A 21677-nucleotide genomic window follows, 5' to 3' on the forward strand; every position below is an offset into this window, starting at 1 on the left:
ATGTGATTTGCTTTGCTTGGCATTTTTTTTCCTGCTTGTGAATATTCTGCTAGTAGCAGCAGGCAGGTTTATAAATCAGTTTACAATTTTACGAGTTTACAATTCTGGGTATGTGTAGTTGGTTTCTGGCACGTGCAGTAGTCACCTGGAAGTTTTGCAGACATCTCACAACTCACAGGTCTCTCAAGAAGGTTGTGAAGTGTGAATGATGGATGCAGATCAGTGTTTTAGAAACTGCATAGGATAATGTTGGTGTGTTGTGTTTTAGAGGTTAATGAAGATTCTGTTACGACACTGGATGCTCTTAATCAGAGGGTGAACCACCAAAGAAGCTCGCTGCATTATTACAAGGAGGTGATGCGGTCATGTAAGGAGCACTGTGCCCAGTTAACAAGTGAGAAGGAGGCGCTTCAGGAACAGCTTGAAGAGAGGCTTCAGGAGCTGGAGAAAATCAAAGTATGAAAAATCGTCTTAACTTTATGGGTAGCTACTAAAATACTGTAAGAACTCCAGCATTACAAAAAATTAATAGGACAGACCATTAAACAAACTGTCCCTGTACTTTTATGGAGTTAAAAGTGTGAAACCTAGCTGGAATGAACACATGGAGCAGTTACTCAAAAAGCCGTAAAGAAGGGTATGAAACTTTACTGTGTGAATAACCATCAAAATGGTATCCAAAATAAGGTAGCTATGGGAAGTTGGGGTGAGAAAAAGACTGTCATAGCACAGAAAACAGGAGGTAAAATGAGAAAAGTGCAGAAATGTTAAACCTTTAAGACAGCGGAAGAAGCATCAGTTATGTAAATGAACAGAAAACGCAGAAAGGCATGAGAGTGGAGACCACAATATAGTGAAGGTAATATAAGTGCAGTCCCAAAGCTAAATTAGTATTTTCCTTTTAAGGCCGTTAATGCCTATCGTGGAGTAAAAGTAAGGTGGCTGATGGAAATGGGAACATGAAAATATCATAAGTATAGCTGTACTCAACTTCAGCTCTGGAGATCAGATTCTTTTTTCCACCTAGCACTAGCTGAGTCTGAAGGAGCTTTGAAAGACTCGAGTAGCACCTTTTCCAGAACAAGGCAGGTGATGAGAAATTATGTTGCATTGCTGGGATCCTCTTGTAAGCAGAGATGCAGATGATAGATCTGGTGACTTAGGCACGTTACTTGCCCACTTTGCTGTAGCAGCTCTGACATTTGTGAGAGAACTGTGGAGGCTCTTAACAAAGCCTTAAGGTGTCTGAATGATTATGGAAGCTACGAGGCAGCCTAGCACTGGGAGATGTAGAAGTAAATTAAAGCTGCCTGCTCTAACTTCCGTAGGTTCTATTCTGTGCACTTCCCCAAGGAATATTGCAGAGTAAGAGCCAAACCTAAGCTGTTTGTCAGAAGGTCTTTTCTTACAGATGGCAGGGTTTTAAACTTGTCTTGGGGTCTTGTTTTAGGACCTTCATATGGCTGAGAAGAGTAAACTGATTACACAGCTGCGTGATGCAAAGAATTCAATTGAGCAGCTAGTACAGGACAAGGTAAAGAAAAATATTCTATGAATTGTGTAGTTTTTGAAGAATATTGTTTAAAACTCAAAATATCTGGCTTCTTGGTTTTAGAAGCTGTTCTTAGTTGTGTGATGTGATTTGGTTTATGTTTTAAAGAGCAAATAAGCTAGCTGAGAATTTTATAGTATAGATATCTTAGGGTGTTTGCCTGTGACATTATACTTAATACTGCAAGATGATGTCATTCAGGATGGATCAGTTGTGCTGAATACCCTCCTCAATGCCAGCTTGTAAATAAACCAACACCACAACAAAACAACCAAAAAACTCCCACCCCAAACACTAATAAGGAGGAGGTAAAATGTAAATTGATTTAAAAATGATCAACAAAGGAAAAGTAACTGAGTCACTGTATTTTCTTAGGAATATGAAGAGTTTCTCAGTTCTTTGTTCCTTAAATTTTTTTTGTATCACAGTCTTGGTACTTGGAGCAACTCCTGGTGGTGTAAAAGGTGACGTGTTCCTAAGAAGAAGCATTCAAACTACAATGCTTTTAGTTTTTCTTTGTTTACAGAATGTGTGTTTAAAAGAAAAGTATCTGTACCAGGAGGAGGAAGTTTTTTGATGGTCCCTACTTGCCGGAGGAATTGGCTACCCTTCAGAATAATCCAAATTTTTATTTTCTTTTTATTAGCGTTTTGTTTTCTGACATAGAAATATACTGTGATCTCTGATCTTGAAGTAAGAGACTAAAGTTTTACTCTTGGCAAGGATTGTGTTATGGCTTAAATTTTTTTTAGCTATGTGTTTTATTTATTTTCTAGCTTTTTCTGACAAGGATCTTTTCCATAGGGCATGGTAATTGCAGAGACAAAGCGACAGATGCATGAGACATTGGAAATGAAGGAGGAGGAGGTAGCCCAACTGCGTGCTAAGATCAAACAGCTAACTACAGAAGTCAAGGAATTAAAAGAACAGAAAGAAAAATCTGAAAAAGCTGGTAAGAAATTCTGAAGATGATTAACTTTCACATTTAAACATGAGAAAGCTTGAGCGTGGTCTTTTTGCAGTCTTTCATCAGTTGTGGTTTGGCATGGGTATTAAGAGGTGCTTTTTTCCCCCTGATGTTCTCTGTGTCACCCCTGCTACTGTCATTACCAACTTCACTTCTAGTCAGCAGAGTTTAGGGATGCTTTTGACTGTTTCATCTCTGTTATGGATTCAGCTGGAGTTAGGAAGGAAACTGCTGAAGGGCAGCTGCACTTTCCTGTTTGTAGGAGAAAAGAGTGAGTTTTGTGCTGGTATAACTTCAGGAAGGAAACTTGCACCTACCTCTCTATGAACTGTCAGTGTAAAGCCACTGGTATTTTATGTAGAAAACCTGGCAGTGAGTGTGTAAGAGCTTGAGAAGAAGTAGATACAAGAGGATGTGTTACAACCATAATAAGCGTTTTCTTTTGATAACAGTGGTGGAATCATTTCTGATTCTGATAGTGAGACAGAAGTGATGATTCCATTCACTTCTGGCTCAGAAGATGGGGGTTACGTAATGTAGTTTGCTTTTGATGGAAATTAGGTAACATTAATTATGTGTACTTGCAGTTCTCCTTCTACTTGAAATTGAGTTAAAAGGTCAATCCTGCCCACCTTTGTTTTTTAAACAGTGCACTGTACCTATCAAAATTGTTTTAGAAGAACTTAGTTTGTGCTCATAGGCACCTGAAGGAGTTCACTCTTTTGGCAGAAACTTGGATGCAGTTAGTTTGTGTAAAACATCATGCATTTTTTTCTAAAAGAAACATAGAAGCTCAAACAATAAAGTTCATGGAGGTTTATCTTAAATGTACATAAATTTACAACAGAACTTTCTATTTTAGAGATCAGTTTAGGTAGGTCATTCTGCTTTAATACAGGAAATCAGCTTGAACTTGTCATAGTAGTTTGAAACGCAGCATTTTTTTGAGCAGTAGAAACCTTTTAATTATGCACCAATATCTACGCACTCTGGTTAATACGGTAATTTCCTCAGGTTTGTGTAGCCACAAACTGAAAATGGGCTAGAAATGATGCTCTGAACACCTGGAAAACTTCACTGTTGTAGTGAGAAATAATTTCATGTATGAATAATGTGCTGAGGACACTGCACTTTTCTAGGGGGAGCCTTGTGTGATAAGTGTGCTCTCTTTTAAATAAAATTTTAAAGTACTTTTGCTAACTTCTGTTGTGCATAAGCATCCACTTTACCTCTGAGTACATTTATTCTTGTACTCTGTTAAGTATGCATATTTAAATGTTGGAACCTTTGGAAAATTGGTTAATAATATTCTAAAAGACAAGCAGAATTGTAAGGTGACCTGTATTAGGTTTTCCTATTACTTCCTTGGCATTCCAAAAATGTTGTAATGTGCAGTGGAAGTGTAGCTCAATACAGTTGAGCTCAAGTGTTCAGGCATTGAGAAATTTCTATTTCTGTGATTTAGTGAAGAATCGACTTTGTGAACTACTTTACCTGTGACCAGCGTGGTCTGGTGTGGGATGTCCCTGTCCATGGCAGGAGGGTTGGAACTGTATGATATTTAAGGTCCCTTCCAACCAAACCATTCTGTGTTTCTGTTCTATGATTCTATGGCAAAATAAGGATAAGTGTAATACACATATACTTGGAATTTACTTCCATTGTGTAGGCTAAAAAGTGGTGTATTTTTGCAGTTGATGCTGTTAACTTGCCTAGAGTTACATGTCTGGCTTTTTTCTTTGCAATTCGATGATGTTAGTGAAATGCTCCAGTATTTGATGTAATGTTAATGCATTTTTTGTGTACTGAAATAGTGAAAAGATATGTGTGCTTATTTTGTGTGTTGTGTAAACTGTAACTTAGTCTCCCCAGTTGAAGTTCATTTTTTTTGCGGTTAGAGGTACATTATGTTGAAATCTCACAGGGCATTTTGTTTTTGTGCATCCACACATGCCAATAAGTGAATCATGGTGCCTTTCCCAAGCCTTGTATGAACAGGACTGGGGTAAGGGCTCTTTTTTCTTACATCACACATTCGGTGCTTGAACTGGGCTCTAAAAAGTAAATTCTGTGCTTCTCAGGCACTTTTACTTGAAATAGCTGCAACTCATTATTTCCCCTCCCCCCCCAATGCTTTGTGTGTAATTATTTATATTTTTCTTCAACAAAGCTATTTATAATGTTTGTAAACGTACTGATAAGATGAAGTTTGTTTCTCCTGAGAATACTTGGCATAAATCCTTTCTGACTTTTCAAGATGCAGATTATTGATTGATTTCTGTTCTGTACAGTAAACAAAAAAAGTCTTTGGAAAGCAAATTCATCTTGCTTTACTTTGCCATTCTTTGTAAGTAACATTCCTTCTGCAAGCTTAATTAACGAGTGCTTTGCACCTTCCTACAGTGGAACAAAACGCTTGGACTGCATTTAAAATCCTGCCTAGATGCACAAACCAACTGCAGGCAATTAATACAGCGTTTGTTTCTCAAACTTTACAAGGTGCCTCCTCTCAGCCTTCAGTAAGAAGATGCGTAAATCCCTCTTTTGCCTTCTGTTTAGTGCTCGCCTCACCGTTTTCAGCAGTAGATGGCACTGAAGTTGAAGGGAGCAGTACGGACTGGTGTTAACTGGGTAGGAGAGGCAAGGCAAAGGGAACCGGGATTCGCCCTTTGCAGCAGCGGATGTAAAGCAGTCGATTCTCTAACACAGGTTTTATAAGTCTTGCAGCCTTGAGCTTTTTAAGCTCTGCCTCGGCTCTTTTTGTGTAATTTCCATACTGCCCAGGAAGATTTCGCTTTTGTCTGGGTTGGTCACTGGGACATTGCAAGACTTACTGAGACTCAGTTGATGTGTCTGTTACTGTTTCTGTTTTTCCAGTGTGCCTTTGTGAGATTTCACTTAACCAGTACCTTGGTGAAAATTCTTCCCTCAACAGCAGGTCTCCCAGTTGGCGAAGAACACAGGCAGTGCCTTTATTCTTTGCATTCAGAATTGATGTATTTAGATAAACACGTGGACTTTTATTCTATGCTTTTGTCCATAGTGGAATTAAAATCTCCCATAGATTAAAAATAATAGTTTAGGCCATGTTCTGTCTGCTTGATGATAATTTGACCCTCTGCTGGTTTCAAGTTGTGCTATACTAGAATTAACTACTTTGAATAGAAATGTTCTGTTTTGCTTAATTGCTAGAAGTGCCTGAGATGCATATAATTTAACTTTTAGAGAGCTGAGAGTGTTTTTGTGAAGTGTTGCTTCTTTGTGCTTTCATACCCCCTTGATATTTTCCATCAGCTTTTGTCTTAGCATCCTACTTGCGATTCCAGTGATGCAGCTGTCATACTGCATGCTGCTTAGCTGCTACATATCGATAGTCAATCCTAGTGTGAACCTGGATCTTTTTTGTGGATTTGTGGGCTTGTGGCAAATGCATTCTCTTTTCTTTCTCAGAAGTAGCTGGTTTCTCAAATGAAAACAAAGTGTATGTTGCTCAGAACAAGAATCAAAAAATGTGTATGGAAAGTGAAATAACTTAATATTTTACTTGCAGGCTTTATTTTCAATGTATACTTTGTAAGGTTTGTAGAGTTGTGGTTTTTTAATATCTGTGTAGATCATGATTTTCTTTTTGGAATAAAACTAAGTGGAAGAATGCTTAGCATACTAAATAACACTTTAAAAATTATTTTGTTCTGTGTGCTTCCAGAATAGAATCCAAGTAGACCAGGGTATAATAGAATAATATAGTTCTAACTTTTTTGTAATCTGATAAATTGCAGTCTTGAAATTGGCACTATGATTTTGAAGTTTATCGAGATGTTTGGCCCATTGTCTTTTATGCAAAAAATTAACCATTTCTTCAAATGGGCTGTTCCGAGACTGAATTTTCCTTTACTATGCAGCAGGAGTTTTCCACCTTGATGATCTACTCAGGAATAGAGATTTTCCTTATACTGAAAGAAATTCTACTCTTGTGTAAATCTGTATAGATTCTGCCATTAGTTTCAGTGAGGAACTCAGAGACTGGTACTTCAATAATAACAACAACAGCTCAGAACACAGGAATTCATTTGCTTTCTTTTTGTATCTAAATGATCACCTGTGAAGTAAATGGAATATGTTAGAATACTTCTGCTTGTCATGGGAAGACTGTGGAATTATTGCTTCCAACTTTTAAATTAAAATGTGTTTCAGCAGATCTGTACAAATGTGAATAAATTTCATCATTGCAGCTTGAGTGGTCTTTTAAAACATTTTATAGATATTTAAGTTTTCTGGGAGCAAATCTAAATATTTTTTCTTACCTTTTATGCGCAAAGTTTAGGAGCACGGAACAGTCTTTATAACACAACCATTCTTCCTGTGTCTCTGAATTGATAGTGTTTTACAGTAAAAGTAGATAAAAGTAAATGGTAAAATAATAAAATTAGCAAGAGCCACCTTGCTAATTTCATTAGCCACCAAACCCGCAGTTTAAAGAGATTACCTAGATTGTGTAGTTCAAAACGAACTACTGTTACGTAAATAAAGTGCTTGATATTACACTTCAGTATTCTATTCAGGAAGAATTCTTCCATGATTCAGTTAAAACTGACTTGCATAGCAGTCATTCCTGGTTTATGCTTCCTTCTGCTTGTTTGAGTGGAAGAACAACTTGTGAATTCCCTTTTCATCATGCAGTTGTTTTCCTGCTTCTCAAAGTTATTCAGCACGTAGAGCCAGAAGAGGAGCCGTAGTTTATTTATATGTTTTTGTCTTTTACAGCGATTTTAGGACAAGAAATGGAAGGTATGGAATGTATTGAAAGACATTCACAGATACTTGTCTGTGTACTCATGGGTAATAAACCCATGTGAATTCTTGATGGATTCCGAAGTTCATTCTTCCATTACTTGTATAATTTACAGTTACTGAGAACCTTGTTCTCCTATCAGGGGACATAGATATTTCTTAACTATCATATACCTTTTTTCTTTGCAGGTTTTGAAGAGCTTGAGAGGGCTCTGAGTAATGCCCAAAAGGCAGAGGAAGCACGGAAAAAAATGCAGGCAGAAATGGATGAAAAAATAAAAGCAGTAGAAAAAGCAAGTGAGGAGGACAGGGTAAATCTTCAACGAGAGTTAACCAGAGCAAAACAAGAGGTGGTTGAGATTATGAAGGTACAAGCTGAAACTCATCCTGTATCATTAGCTTTTAATCTAATAATTTAATTACAATTAAGTTATAGTTGTAAAATACATTAGTATATCAAACTTTGTTTTGGTTTTTTTCTGCTGTTTAATTCTATAAAAAAATAATTTCTGGGATATTAAGACTATATAGAAATCTCGCGATATAGATTTTTTTTTTCCCCTCTGACAGTTCAAAATCAGTATGTTAGAGGCATATAAGAATGAACAGTATCACTCTGTTTTGCAGTATTTAATAAAATGATATAATAGTAATACACTTCCAACTTTAAATAGAGTCAAGGAAAAAAAATTAATGACAGTAAGCTCACAGGTCTCCACCAGGCTTTTGGGTTTTAAAACTAAGTACTTTTAATCTTTATCCTAGCCCAATATGTGAAAATATTTAAGAATTTAAGAGCTTAAGTTAAGAATTGCTAAAATATGCTTCATCTAAGAGAATACGCTGATGCTGTAGGGGGATGAATTACTTGTATTTCATTATTCTTAAATAAAGCACATATGTAAGTTGTAGATAGAGTCTACTTAAGAGTATCACTGCTTGACCTTTAGGCTTATGAAGTAACAGTAATACAGAGAAAGCTACAGGCAGAAATTCCTTTTCCAGTTTATTATCCCATTTGAAACACTAAGTTTGCCTTGGTAGAAGAGTCTTTAGAAAATGTGGCATTTCTTTTAGTAGAACTGTGAAAGACTTGAGAAAGAAGATGGATAACTTCAGGCTTGAAAATAATAACTGTCAGTGCTTGATATTAAGCACTTCATCCAAATGATTGTTACTTACTCAAAGGAGGCAGAGAAGCTTCGGTTTTTGTCTCTTTTGCACTGCATTTCTTAATAAGAAATAATATAAAGTGTTTTATTATTTAATATTTTGAAATTATTTTTTTCCGACTTTGTTTCATAGAAGTCTTCAGAAGAGCGTGTTGCTACACTAGAAAAATTCCATCAAAAAGAAATGGCTACCAAAGATCAGGAGCTAAATGAGAGATTACAGGCCCAAGAAAAGAAGTTCCAGGAGAAGATGAAGGCAGCTCTTGTAAGTATCCCTGAAAAGTGTAGAAAGACACTTCTGCAAGTGTGAGGTGTTACCAGAAGTCTTAATTTGACCTGTTGCACAGAGAGAGTCCTTCTGCATTCAAAGATAGGAGTGTTCTCAGTCAAAGTGCTCAGATTCAAGCAACATAAAGGGAAAGCTGCTCACTAGTAGATGTGTCTTGTGGGAAAGAATTCCTGGGTTTTAAGCTCTTTTTGCTAGATGTGTTTTCTTTTTTAAAATTTCTTTGTCTGGATCATTGGATATCAGCCGCAGCAAAGGTATAAAGAATCAGGCTATTACTTGAGAAGTGTTTCTATCATTATATCTGCTTATGTTGTATTATTTGAGCAGGATTAACTCTTGTAGTGTTTGACCTCGGAAAAGTTTTTTTCCAGGTCCTGATTCCAAGAATCATTGGGATTTTTGCTCTTTTTCATGGAATTGTACCAAATAAATTGTAGATTCTCTTTTGTGCTCCTTCATAATGGTTAGTGATTAGGATTGAGGGACAAGTGAGGACAAACCTTTATTTCTCTGAAGTGTTACTCTGAATTAATCACAGCAAACAAATCAAAATGAAAGGCCATATTGTATTATGTTGGTCATACCAAAAGAAATAGAACACAAATGGTTCCTAAGAAGAGAAAATGGAAGGGATGTATAACAGTTTTTTCGCAGATGAAATGCAAACTGTGTGTGTAAAATATACAAGTGGATAGTATATGACTTAATAGGGTATTTATAAAGCAGTTATGCTGTTTTTGAAGGAGTCATTACTTTATAGTTTTGTTTTAATATGTATCTACTAAATATGTATATATTAGATTTTATATATAATATGTACATATATATTTTTTTGAGGTTTAACAAGGCCAAATGCCGGATCCTGCACTTGGGGCACAACAACCCTGTGCAGTGCTACAGACCAGGGGGAGAGCGGCTAGAAAGCTGCACGGAGGAGAAAGACGTGGGGCTGTTCATTGAGAGCCGACTGAACATGAGCCAGCAGTGTGTCCAGGTGGCCAAGAAGGCCAATGGCATCTTGGCTTGTATCAGAAAGAGCATGGCCAGCAGGTCCAGGGAGGTTATTCTGGCCGTGTACTCGGCACTGGTGAGACCGCACCTCGAATACTGTGTTCAGTTCTGGGCCCCTTGCTACAAGAAGGATGTTGAGGCTCTGGAGCGTGTTCAGAGAAGAGCAACAAAGCTGGTGAAGGGGCCAGAGGACAAGTCTTATGAGGAGCGGCTGAGGGAACTGGGATTGTTTAGCCTTGAAAAGAGGAGGCTGAGGGGAGACCTTCTTGCTCTCTACAAGTACCTGAAAGGAGGCTGTAGAGAGGAGGGAGCTGGCCTATTCTCTTAAGTGTCAGGGTACAAGACAAGGGGGAATGGCCTCAAACTGTGCCGGGGGAGGTTCAGACTGGATATCAGAAAAAAATTTTTCACAGAAAGGGTCATTGGGCACTGGAACAGGCTGCCCTTGGAGGTGGTTGAGTCACCATCCCTGTAAGTACTTAAAAGGCAGGTGGATGAAATGCCCAGGGGCATGATTTATTAGCAGATAGGAATGTTTGGACTCAATGATCCAAGAGTTCTTTTCCAACCTAGTGATTCTATGATTCTGTGATTTTTTGTTTTAATATGTATAGTTTTGTTGTTGTTTTAATTATGATTTTTTATACAGGAAAAAAAGCAGAGTGAGTGTTTAAAAGCCCTCCAGGAACAAAAGGAGCAAGAATCGCTAGCCTTGGAAGAATTAGTGCTGCAGAAGAAAGCGATACAGTCAGAGTGTGACAAGAAAGTTCAGAAGATGCGTCAAAAAGTAGAGACTTTGAGAACTGTGAGTAAAGATTCCAAAAGGGTGAACGTACACAAGAATTCCTTTCAGTGTACGTTGAACTGTGACAGGTTTACAAATACTGTGGATTTATTGTGATTGGGTTTGTTTGAACCTTACAATGCTTCCTGTAGTAACAGAAGTTTAATGTATTGCCCTGGTGCGTTGCAGCCCCTAAAATTAAATGGCAAAATATAGAAATACTTTCACTTTACCATGATGTGGGATATGAATTTGTATCCATCTACATAATTTTCATGTACCTTATACAGCAAAGTTAAGCTTTCAACTGTTTAATTTCTTGGTGAGCCTACTATACGTATACTTAGAAGGATACTCGAGTAAGTAAAAAATGGCTTAAAGCTTTGAAGTGTCTTTTGCTTTATGTACTGGGTAAGATTGTATTAGCTGTTAGTGTAAGTTTTTACAATATTCCACCACTCCCAAATCTCGATTTGGAAGTTGTACCTCTGCAAGTGTTTTAACCTTTCAGCAGCAATTCCATGAGAGGTAGGATTAGGCTAGATCCATAGCTATATTTAATCTCCATCATAGTAGTGTAGATTCCTGATACCTCTCATCCTACGCTTTGCTACTTTAGTTTAATAAGAAAAAGTGAACATTTATCTCATAAATGTTATGTGAATTACTGTATTTGAATTAGTTATTTTTTCCCCTGTTTATTGTATCTCTTTTCACTGCAGTGAAAGAGAAAACCTTTAAATTAAATAACTAACTAATCATAATGGAAGCCAAGTTGAGAACAAACTAGATGAACCAAAGGCTTATACATAAGGTTGATCTTCAGTAAAAAGATGGAATAATTGACTTGTAGTTATGTGAATGTGGTGGGATTTTTAAAAATCTGATCAATTGTTACCGTTTGAAAATTCATCTTCTTTTAAAACTCTTCTCCAACAGAGGATTCTTGAACTGGAAAGCTGTCTTGCCAAGAATTCGCAAGATGACAGAAAGCAATCGGAAGACTTAAGCACTCAGATGGACTCTGATAAAAAGCAGCACAATAAGGAAATTGATGATATGGTTGAAAAACACAAGGAAGAACTGGAGACTATGAAACAGCAGCAGGAAAAGCTTTGGAGAGAAAAACTTCAACTCTTAGAGCAACAACAGCTAACTGAAATAGAAAAAATTAGAAAGAAACAAGAAAAGGAGATAGATACAATTTTGAAAGAGAAAGAAATTATTTTCCGTGCGCACATAGAAGAGATGAATGAAAAAACATTAGAGAAACTTGATGTGAAGCAAACAGAACTAGAAGCACTGTCCTCCGAGTTATCAGAAGCACTAAAGATGCGTCATGATTTAGAAGAAGAGCTTTCAGAACTGAGTAGTAAGCTGTGTGAGGTAAAGAAAGAGTGGGAAGGAAAGTTGGAAGAAGAGAGGAGCCGGCACAAAGAAGAAATAGAAATTATGTTAAAAAAGCATGAAATGTCTGTTCAAGGAGCTGAGAAGGTACTCAAAGAGGAACTTGAGCAACTCAAGCAATCATTGGAAGAGAAAGACAGGCATCTGGAGGAACTGAAAACACGTGAACAGAAACTAAAGGAATCTGCAGAACAATCTGAAGCTGAGCTTGTCCAAGTGTCTGCAAAGCTAGAGGAGCTTTCAGAGTCTCATGAGAGCACTTCTAATGAGCAGGCAAAGACTTATGAAGAGAAATTAGCAAAGCTGCAGCAAAAACTGACAGATCTTGAGGATGAAAAACTGCAACTTGGTGAAGAGCTACAAAGAACTGAATCCCAGCTGAATGAAGTCAAGAGCGAGTTAGAGGCGTACATCTCTCAGGTGCATGACCTGAAGCAGCACTTGCAAGAGCAGAGTATTGAAAATACACAAAAAGTAACCTCTCTAACACAACAATATGAATGTCAACTGAAGGATCTACAAAGAGAGGCTGATGAGATAAAAGGAAGTGTAACTGAGAAAGAAAATGAAATTGAACACATGAAGAAGTTACACAACAAGCAAGTGGAAGAGCTTAAACAGAAACTGTTAGCTGCAGAGGAGAGAATTACTGCTCTACAAGGAGAATATGAAAGTAAACTAAAGCATCAGGAGAACAAAATGGAGAAAATTAAGCAGAAATCAAAAAACATGCAGGAAACTTTCAAAAATAAACTTACTGAGCAGGAAGCTAAACTGAAAATAGAGCTTGAAAACAAGCAGTTGGAGTTCAACCAGAAAGAAAGTGAATTCAATGCTAAAATACTGGAAATGGCACATGCCAGCTCAGCCAGCATCAGTGATGCTGTGTCAAAAGTGGAATCTAATCAGAAAGAGCAACTGGACAGTCTTGTTGAGGCTCATAGGCGAGAGTTAGAAGAAGTTACCCAGAGTTGGGAAAAGAAACTCAGTCAGCAGGTTGAAGAGCTCCAAGAAAAACACGAAATGGAACTGCAAGAGAAAGAGCAGGAAGTTGGAGACCTGAAACAGAAACTTGCTGCCTTCAGTGCTGAGAAGGAGAGCTCCAGAACAGAAGTAACCCGACTGAAGGAAGAACAGATGAAAAGGGAGGAGTCGCTGAAGGAATTGCAAGAACAACTAAGGCAGTCAGTAGCTAAGGTGGATGTTTTGTCAGATAAGGAAAGTGATCTGAAAACACAGTTGAAAAAATTGGAAGATGATCTTAACCACTCCCTGAAAGAGAAGTCAGGACTTCAAGAACAGCTCAGTAAACAGAAAGCAGTTGAGGAAGAGGACAAAGCCAAAATTACTGAGCTGGCCAATACACTGCAAACACTTGAAGAGAAACTCCAGGCTATGCAGTCTTCTCAGTATAAAGATAATGAAAATTATAAGAAAAAAATAGAGGCAATTCAGCTAAAGGAAACTGAGCTTAAAAGGCAATCGGGAGAACTTGCAGTCTGGTTAGATTCTTATTGGAAGAATGCTGAAGCTTTATTACAAACAAAAAGCAATGAATTAATTGAAAAATGTAACGCAAAAATTGGCCTAGTAACATGCAAAATTGCAGATTGCGAGCGCCAAACTGCAAAAGTTAAAGAAGCAGTATTAGTTAAAATGAGTAAGATTCCTGAGCTGGAAGCTCAGCTTAGAGACGTAACAGAGCATCATTCTGTTGCAAGTACTTCTTTACAAAAGTCCATGCAACAGCTGCAAGAGAAGGACAATCTAATTATGTCCATGAGAGCTGACATTGAAGAACTTGTAGCAGAAAAGGAACAATTGCAGAAGGAGGGAGGGCACCAGAAGGAAGCGGCGTCAGAAAAAGAAACTCGCATAACACAGCTGAGGAAAGAGTTATCTGAAAATATCAATGCTGTCACCTCAATGAGGGAGGAACTCCAGGAAAAGGAATCCAAGATCTCTGCTCTCAACAAAACAATTGATGACCTTAATGTTAGACTTGAAAGCATGATAAGTTTAGCAGAGAAGGAAGCAGCCGTGAGTCTGTTAAGCAGGCAACATCAAGAGGATCAGTTGCAATTGTTAAACCAGGTAAAGGAGTTATCGTCCAGAGTTGAGACGCTGACTCAAGAAAAAGCATCTGCTCTTGAGCAGGTAGATCATTGCACAGCCAAGCTGTCGGAGTGGAAGATGAAAGCACAAACCAAGTTTACCCAAAATCACGATACTATTACAGATTTGCAGTGCAAACTTGAATTAAGCAATAATGAAGCCAATAAAAAAGACGAAGAGCTAAATAACTTGAAGGAGCAACTGGCTAAACAAAGCAAGAATCTGGATAGTTTAAAAAGTGAATTGGAACAAAAGCAAAGCAGAATGGAAAAACAAGAAAGCGAATTGACTGCAAAGTTAAAAAAACAAACAGCAAGAATTGCTGAATTAGAGGAACACGTTGCTCAGAAAACTTCTGAAAATGATTCCTTGATGGAGGAACTTAAAAAGTATGAACAAAAGGAAACAGAACAAAAAGAGATAGCTTGGCAACTGCAGCAGGCAGAGAAGGTGGCTTTTGAGAAGGACAATAGGTTTAAGGAGGCTGAAGAAAAAGTACTTAATCTTGAGAAGCAAATAGTGTCACTGAGAGGTGAATTTGAAGCAAAGGAGAGGGAATTTGATGAAATGAAATCAGTGATGCTTAGAAGCAAAGAAGAAGAACTGAAAGAATTGGAAGAGAAACTAAATGCCGAAAACAGTACGAAGCTGGCAGATCTGAAAAAGAAAGCAGAGCAAAAAATTGGTTCTATTAAAAAGCAATTGATGTCTCAGATGGAAGAAAGGGAACAGCAGTTTAAGCAGGACAGAGAAAATCAGCTCAGAGACTTGGAACAACAAGTGCAAGAGAAAGAGGCCAAAATTGAGTCTTTGGAAGAAAAAATTAAGTCAACGAAAGATTCTGTGGTACTGGAGAAAGAAATGCTGCAAAAAGTAGAGAGTGTAAAAGCTGCCATAGAACAAGAAAAAATGAAAATGCTTGAGAATGTCCAACAGACATATGAAGAGAAAATGCAGGTGTTACAGAGGGGCTTAACAGAAAAAGACGAATTGTTGCAAAAATACGAAAAAAACCAAGAAGAGAGTAAGGTCAGTCACCTAGAACTGCAAAACAAACAGCAAGAGCTCCTTGAAAAATTGGAATGTCTTGAGAAGAGCCACCAAGAGGAGCAAAGTAGGACTGAAAGCCTCAGGAAAGAACTTGAGCAGCAAGCCAAAAAATACTCACTATTAGTGGATGAGCATACTCGTTGTGGCAGTGATTTAGCAAGCACTAGGGAGGAATTAAAAGCTAAAGAACAAAAACTTCATGGCATAGAGGATGTAATTGGAGATTACCAGAAAAAAATGCAGGAAAAGGAGGCATTCAGTCAGTCTTTAGAGCAGAAGCTAAAAGAGTTGGAAGATGTAGTGAAGGAAAACGAAGCGCAGAAGATTGCAATGGAAGAAAAGAGATTGAGAGATGAGGAAAAGCTAAGAAGTTTACAGCAACAGTTGGATGAAAGAAATGACAATCTGAAAACTTTTGAGGAGAATGCTGAAGGAAAAGCTGCATCTGTTTTGGAGCTGCAGAAGTTACTAAGCGATATGCAGAACCAGGAGAAGGACTTGCAGGCTAAACTTAAAGAGACTGAAAGGGAGAAGAACAAACTACGCAAGGAAGTGAGTAATCTTCAAAAAGACTTACGTACTCTGCGAAAAGAACATCAGCAGGAGCTGGAGTTGGCAAAGGAGGAGTATTTAGAAGAAATGAAGAAGAAAATCGGGTAAATTCTTTGTTCCTGGTATTGTTACCATTTCACTGCTTTTATCCTTAACTACTAAATTCTCAAGAACATATTTTTAAAGCTCAATTTGTAGCAGTGAAATAATGACTGATATTCTTCTGTTGTTTTCCTAAATAGCCTTAGAGAAATAGCTAGACAAGAGTGCATAAAACATTGAGTCATCGGTGTAAAAAAGTGGTATATCTTTTGGCAAAGTAATACTGCTTTTGGTTTCTTTTATGGGTGGTCATTGTCAGTATTGTTGGAACATAAAATATAGTTATGTTTCCTTAAACAGGAAGCAAAGTTTATTAACACTTAGTTCTGAGAGCTTAATGTTCAAATTATATCGGTAGTAGTTTGTACGTACTGCACAAAACCGTGGTATACTGCTCAACGCTCTTAAGGCAAGGAATTCCTTGAAAATTCTGCTTTTAGGCAGCACATTCTTTATTGGCAGTTCTTCGTTTTCCCCAGCAAAAACTCCATATCCTTTGGAAGGGTTCACTTCTCGGTTGCTTTTTAAATGAAACACCTTCCAGGTGAATTCAGTGGAAGGGGAACAAAAAGCCTCTCTGAATCCCACAGAATTAATGTAATTCAAGCCTGTTCAATTCTAAAATAGTTTTGGAGAAGTTCCCAGATCTCCTGCCTTGCTGAACTGTTCTCGCAGTCTCTTTAAACATTTTATTTCCTCACTGTGGTTTTTTTGACATTTCTGTATAGATGTGAACGAGAAGACATTGAGTTAAAGCACAACTCCACCTTAAAGCAGTTAATGAGAGAGTTCAATACTCAACTGGCTCAAAAAGAAAAAGAAAAGGAAATGGCAGTAAAAGAGACGATCAGTAAGTGAAATACTAATACAACTGTAATCGGTAAAATAGCCAGAAAACCAAATCTTTGGCTGTTTTGGGGAAGGGGTTTTGCCCGGAGCTCTGATAAGGACAACATGTTTTCGCACTGCCTAGATAACTCCCGGAGGGAACTTCTCTTGCTCAGGAAATAACATAAATGTTAATTGTAGCACAATTAGGAAAACACATCTTTGATCTACCGCTGTGCCCGTTTGCATCTGTCATGCCAAGAGTTACTGGTGATAGCCATAGGTACTGTCTTTTTGGATGTGCAAAAGTTAAAAATAGGGAATAGGAGTTTAGAAGTGAAAGCACACTGGTGACTTTTCACTTTGTCTTCAGCAATGCAAACCTTTAATACTTCATGGTTGAATGTAAGGCACTGAAAGGTGCCTTTTAGAGAAACTCTAGATCCATCTGAGAATGAGAACTGCATTTTTTTTCAGCTGTCTGCAGTCTTCATTCACTGTAACTACTAACAGGTACCAACGGGATACGATGTCCAATTGCTGTACCATATGGTTATAAGTATAAGAGTACAGCGTATTCCAGCTTCTCTGTCCATCTTTTGCCACCATTATGTAAATTGGGGGTTGGAGAATTAAGCAGGAAGTATATTTTTACTCCACAGTTACTGTAAGTACCCTTGCAAGTGAGAACTTCCTAAAGATGTGCAGATGTTTCAATCACTTATCTACATAGACTAGGAGATAGAATTAGTTGAAAAAGATCAATTGGAATCTTAGCTTTTAGAGAAAAGTTCCAGCATCAGGGAGGAAAAAATTCGTGCAGATACCAAGCTGCAGACGGCAAACTTCATACATACTGGGATCAACTGACCTAATTATCATGGACAATGTGAAAACTTAATTTTTTTCATAAGTTTTCCTTACAGATATCTTCTACAGTTGTCTTTAATCTTTTTTAATCCTGTTGTATCTAACAGAATAAATATGCTTGTTTTACATCACTTTTTTTTTTTATAGGTAAAGCCCAGGAGGTAGAAGCTGAACTGATAGAAAATCATCACATAGAGACAACACAATTGCACAAAAAGATTGCTGAAAAAGATGATGATCTAAAAAGAACTGTGGAAAAATATGAAGAAATCCTTGAGGTAGCTTTCCGAAAAGTGATATGGTTACATACATTTCAGAATAACTCCTCCCATTTTTTTCATTGCACAACTAGACAGAAAGCGTATAATTCTTTCTAGTAAAGATCTTACTTACTACCTGAATGATGTTTGATATTTGGGGTGACGTAGCTCGTAGTGTTGAAAGAACGCTAGAAATTAAGTTCCAGCTCTGATTGTTTCATAAAATTTATACAGTTAGATCCTTAAGTCCTTGAGCAGTTTGTGTTCCAGATCGAAAGGAGGAAAGTGAGTAAGTTAAATATTACCTTTGCCAGGATTGTGGTGGTGATGTGTTGTTTCTTTTAAGGATTTAAATGAAGTGTATATGTGTCAGCCTCACTGTCCCGCTCCTTTGTCTGATGCCCCGTCCAGTTTGGCACCATAGCCCTTTAAGTTGGGTTCTGTTCTATGCAGGGTGCAGTCTGTTTGCATAGTTTTTATTCTAGTAAAGCTTTCATGTTTTTTTGTAAGAAAACAGTTTGCATCATGATTGCAGGCAGATGTAGTTTTGCTCCAGTAACATTTCAACCAGATCTTAGCAGCCATCCTCAGTCTAAAGATACTTTACCATCCAAGGGATGCTTCCTGTTTCAGCCAAGTAAATTGTCCCAGCCAGCCCTGTATGTATAGCAACACAAGACTGAATGTTCAAATAATTCAATAAAAAGGGTTGTCTCTTGGATAGAGCCAGTAATGATAAATGTAAGTGAACTCGTGTGTGTTTATGCTCAGTTACCAGCCCAAAAAGCATGACTGTTTACTACTAAAAATCTTAATGTTGTAGGTATGTCGACATGTTCCACTCCAAATTTTGAACTTCATGTAAGTTGCATGGAAATGGGAGGGTTTTAAATTTAGAGTCCTCTTCTTCTGTTTCCTAATTTAGAAAAATTGTACAATATGAAACAATTGAGATTTTTTTTTTTTTTTTGTACCATTGATTCAAATTCTGTATTTCTGGAGGATATATTTTTCTCTCCAATGTGTTGCCATGTAGGTCCTTACTTTATAGGCCCAAATACATCTGTAATTTGAAGTCCTGCAGTTGTAATTCCTCTCTCTTTTCTGATTCATTCAGTCTGTCAGAAACGTGTGCTATACTCGATCTTGAAGTTTAGTCTGTTTTAACCTCTGCAGGACATGAACACTGGTACTCTTTGCCTCTCATTGATGATGGCAATGACAGTTGCCTAGAACTGCAGTAAGCTGTAGTTTGATGTTTGAAATTTCAGAGGGCATGTTGCTTTTTTAGATAATGATACCTGTGTAAGCATCTGTTTCTGTTATATTAGGGGAGGAACAAAAAGTTTTTGTTGCCTTTTTTCCTGAAAAAGTCTTATAACCACCTCAAAAGTAAAGAACTGTTCACGTTAAATTGAGTGTGTTTCATATTCATTGAGATCTCTGATTGAAGTAAGAACATGTACATCACTAGATGTGTAGGTTTTCTCAGTTTAGCTTAAAGGTACCGGTCGTTAACCCACTTATACCTGACTTGGCTTATAATAGATTTGAGAAATTTTGCATCCAGAAGTCTGCGCAGGTTTCTCTCTGTCATAAATGGTAAGAAGATGAAGCACAAGTAATGCCAGTTGCAAGAATGAGTTTTGCTGATATAACTTTGTAGCTCTTTGTTGCATTTTAAACATGGTTAATGATGCTAAATATTACTGAAATTGAACGTATGTCCTTAAAGACGAGCAGGAATCATTTAGTCTGTTAATGTGATTCACTTGTGAAGTACTCCCCTGGTACTTCTCTTGCTTTGTCTGGTATTTGTTTATCTTTTAGAGATATTTTTATCACATAAGATTTCATGAAGTCTCTCTAATTAAGGGACTTGTAAATCAGCATAGCCTGTAAACTGAGGCCTAAGTCTTTTTGTTTCAACTGAAGGATGAAATGAGAGGAAAAAATGAATGTTATGCTCCAGCTAGATTATTTTAAGTTGATCTATGAGCTAAAATACAACATCTAGCTTTAGGTGTGTATTCTTTCATTTGTTGTAATGCATCCCATGTGAATACAGGATGGACCTTGTGATTCAGATTTCAGAAATGACAACTTTATTGAAGTCTTAGTCTATAACTGTAATTAAATCAAAATAGCATGCAGTTTATTTTCAGAATGGGCCAGATGCTGTACAGAGCAATATGTTCTTAATGTAAATACAGATTCTGTAGTATGCCAGAACCTCATGTGATCTCTATTTCAAATTTTAAATTATTATCTCTACTCAGGGCTTTATGAAAATAATGGGTTGCAAGTAGGTGTCTTTTACTGAATTGTCGCTTTGAGTGGAATTACTTTTCTGCATTTCGTCTACCTTCTATGACTAAGGATGATGTGCATGAAATTTTGATCTCAGTGCACAGTAGTCTAGAAATCGTAAGATTTCAGATTCTTGAGGTAAAAAAGCCCAAAAAACTAAACCAACTACCACCACTCCTAAAAATAGGAACAAAAAAACACCAAAAACCCAACAAAACAAAAAAATCCAACCAACTTCTAAAAAAACAAATTGTAATTGTAGCTATGTAATCTTAATTGTGGAAAGCCTGCAAAATCTTGATAAGCTCCTTTGTTTCTTGCTCTTTTCTGTAGTCCTGTAGTGTAATTAGCCTTTATACTGAATTTCCAGCATATTCTTTCTGTGTATAGCATAACTCTTGTGTTGTTTGCTTTCTGTCTGCTGTAGTTAGGGTTTTGAGTGGTTAGATGATTAATTGTAGAAGTAATTTTTTTCCCCGGTATTTTTAAGGCTCGTGAAGAAGAGATGACTGCAAAAGTTTATGAGTTGCAGACACAGCTAGGAGACTTGCAAAATGAATACAAACAAAGGATGGCAGAAGAACATTGGAACAATGAAAAAGTGAGTTGGCACTAATATTTATTTTTATATCTTTAGGTGTGAAATGTTTAGTCATCAAAAAACTCTGTAGTTTGCTCTTAATTAGATCTGATTTGTATATCTGGCTTTCACTTTCCCATACAGTTTCTATTCTTTTAGATGTTACCTTCTTCAAAAGCGAACTTTAGAATCTGCAGTATTTGATAATACCTTTCTCAATGGTTTGTTAATATTAAAAAGTCCAGTTGTCTTGTGATTGATTATTAAGGTAGGAGTTTTGCCCTCTAAGTGTGTTTTTTTTTTATGATAATTTTACTGGAAGCCCTTTAGAAGTCAAGGAAATCACATTGAGTCATTTTAGTGTGATTTTTTTTTTTACATTCAAAACAATATATGAGGTGTTGAGTCATTGACGAGAATTCATATGAGCTTTATCTTAAAATTTTCATTTTGACAACTGGTAGCAACAGGGATTCTAAAATATATTTATTTTACATTACAGATTATCTCACTGTCCTAATGTTTATCTCTTCTGCCTTGCACTTGCTTACAACTCTTTGTATTACTTTTATTAACTCTTCCAACGAGAGTTGTTTTCTTAACAGGAAAAGCAAAAATATTTGTATCAAACTGCCTTGTGTTCTTAATCAACCCTAGTCCACCCATTGATTATAATCTTGAGTAATCTTATTATCTGGACGGAGATTCTTCAAAAGACTCCTAAACCCTAAAACATGATTCTGAAAACTATTAAGAGTACTGTACCTTTAGGTCTCCCTTGTTTTCTGTTTCACTACTTCCTTTGTAATAGAAGCCTAAATACAGGCAGCCATTTAGCATTGTGTTACACATGCACCTCTAGGATTTCATGTTCACTGATAGGAAAGTTATATCAAATCTGTACACCAGGAATGGTATTCCATATATTTCTCAGTTCTGTCCAGAAATGCATCACACTGATTTGCAATGGTAGCATAGAGCTGTAAAATATTTGAATATTGCAAGTATTACATCTCAGTCTAAAAATAGGTAACTCT

At 37.1% G+C, this 21677-nt stretch overlaps 1 protein-coding gene across 5 annotated transcripts in view; it reads left to right on the forward strand.

Moving 5' to 3' along the window:
- GOLGA4 (golgin A4) overlaps positions 1 to 21677 on the forward strand; it is a 48458-nt gene that overhangs the window by 17456 nt on the left and 9325 nt on the right. For all 5 annotated transcript variants that reach the window (XM_054059632.1, XM_054059635.1, XM_054059634.1 and 2 more), the window contains 10 exons: positions 269 to 456; positions 1451 to 1534; positions 2357 to 2504; positions 7500 to 7678; positions 8616 to 8747; positions 10432 to 10587; positions 11506 to 15794; positions 16521 to 16642; positions 17638 to 17768; positions 20551 to 20661. In XM_054059632.1, coding sequence (XP_053915607.1) covers positions 269 to 456; positions 1451 to 1534; positions 2357 to 2504; positions 7500 to 7678; positions 8616 to 8747; positions 10432 to 10587; positions 11506 to 15794; positions 16521 to 16642; positions 17638 to 17768; positions 20551 to 20661 — 5540 coding nt within the window. The remainder of the gene's footprint in view (positions 1 to 268; positions 457 to 1450; positions 1535 to 2356; positions 2505 to 7499; positions 7679 to 8615; positions 8748 to 10431; positions 10588 to 11505; positions 15795 to 16520; positions 16643 to 17637; positions 17769 to 20550; positions 20662 to 21677) is intronic.

Source organism: Cuculus canorus, chromosome 2 (genome assembly GCF_017976375.1).
Source record: "Cuculus canorus isolate bCucCan1 chromosome 2, bCucCan1.pri, whole genome shotgun sequence".
NCBI lineage: Eukaryota > Metazoa > Chordata > Aves > Cuculiformes > Cuculidae > Cuculus > Cuculus canorus.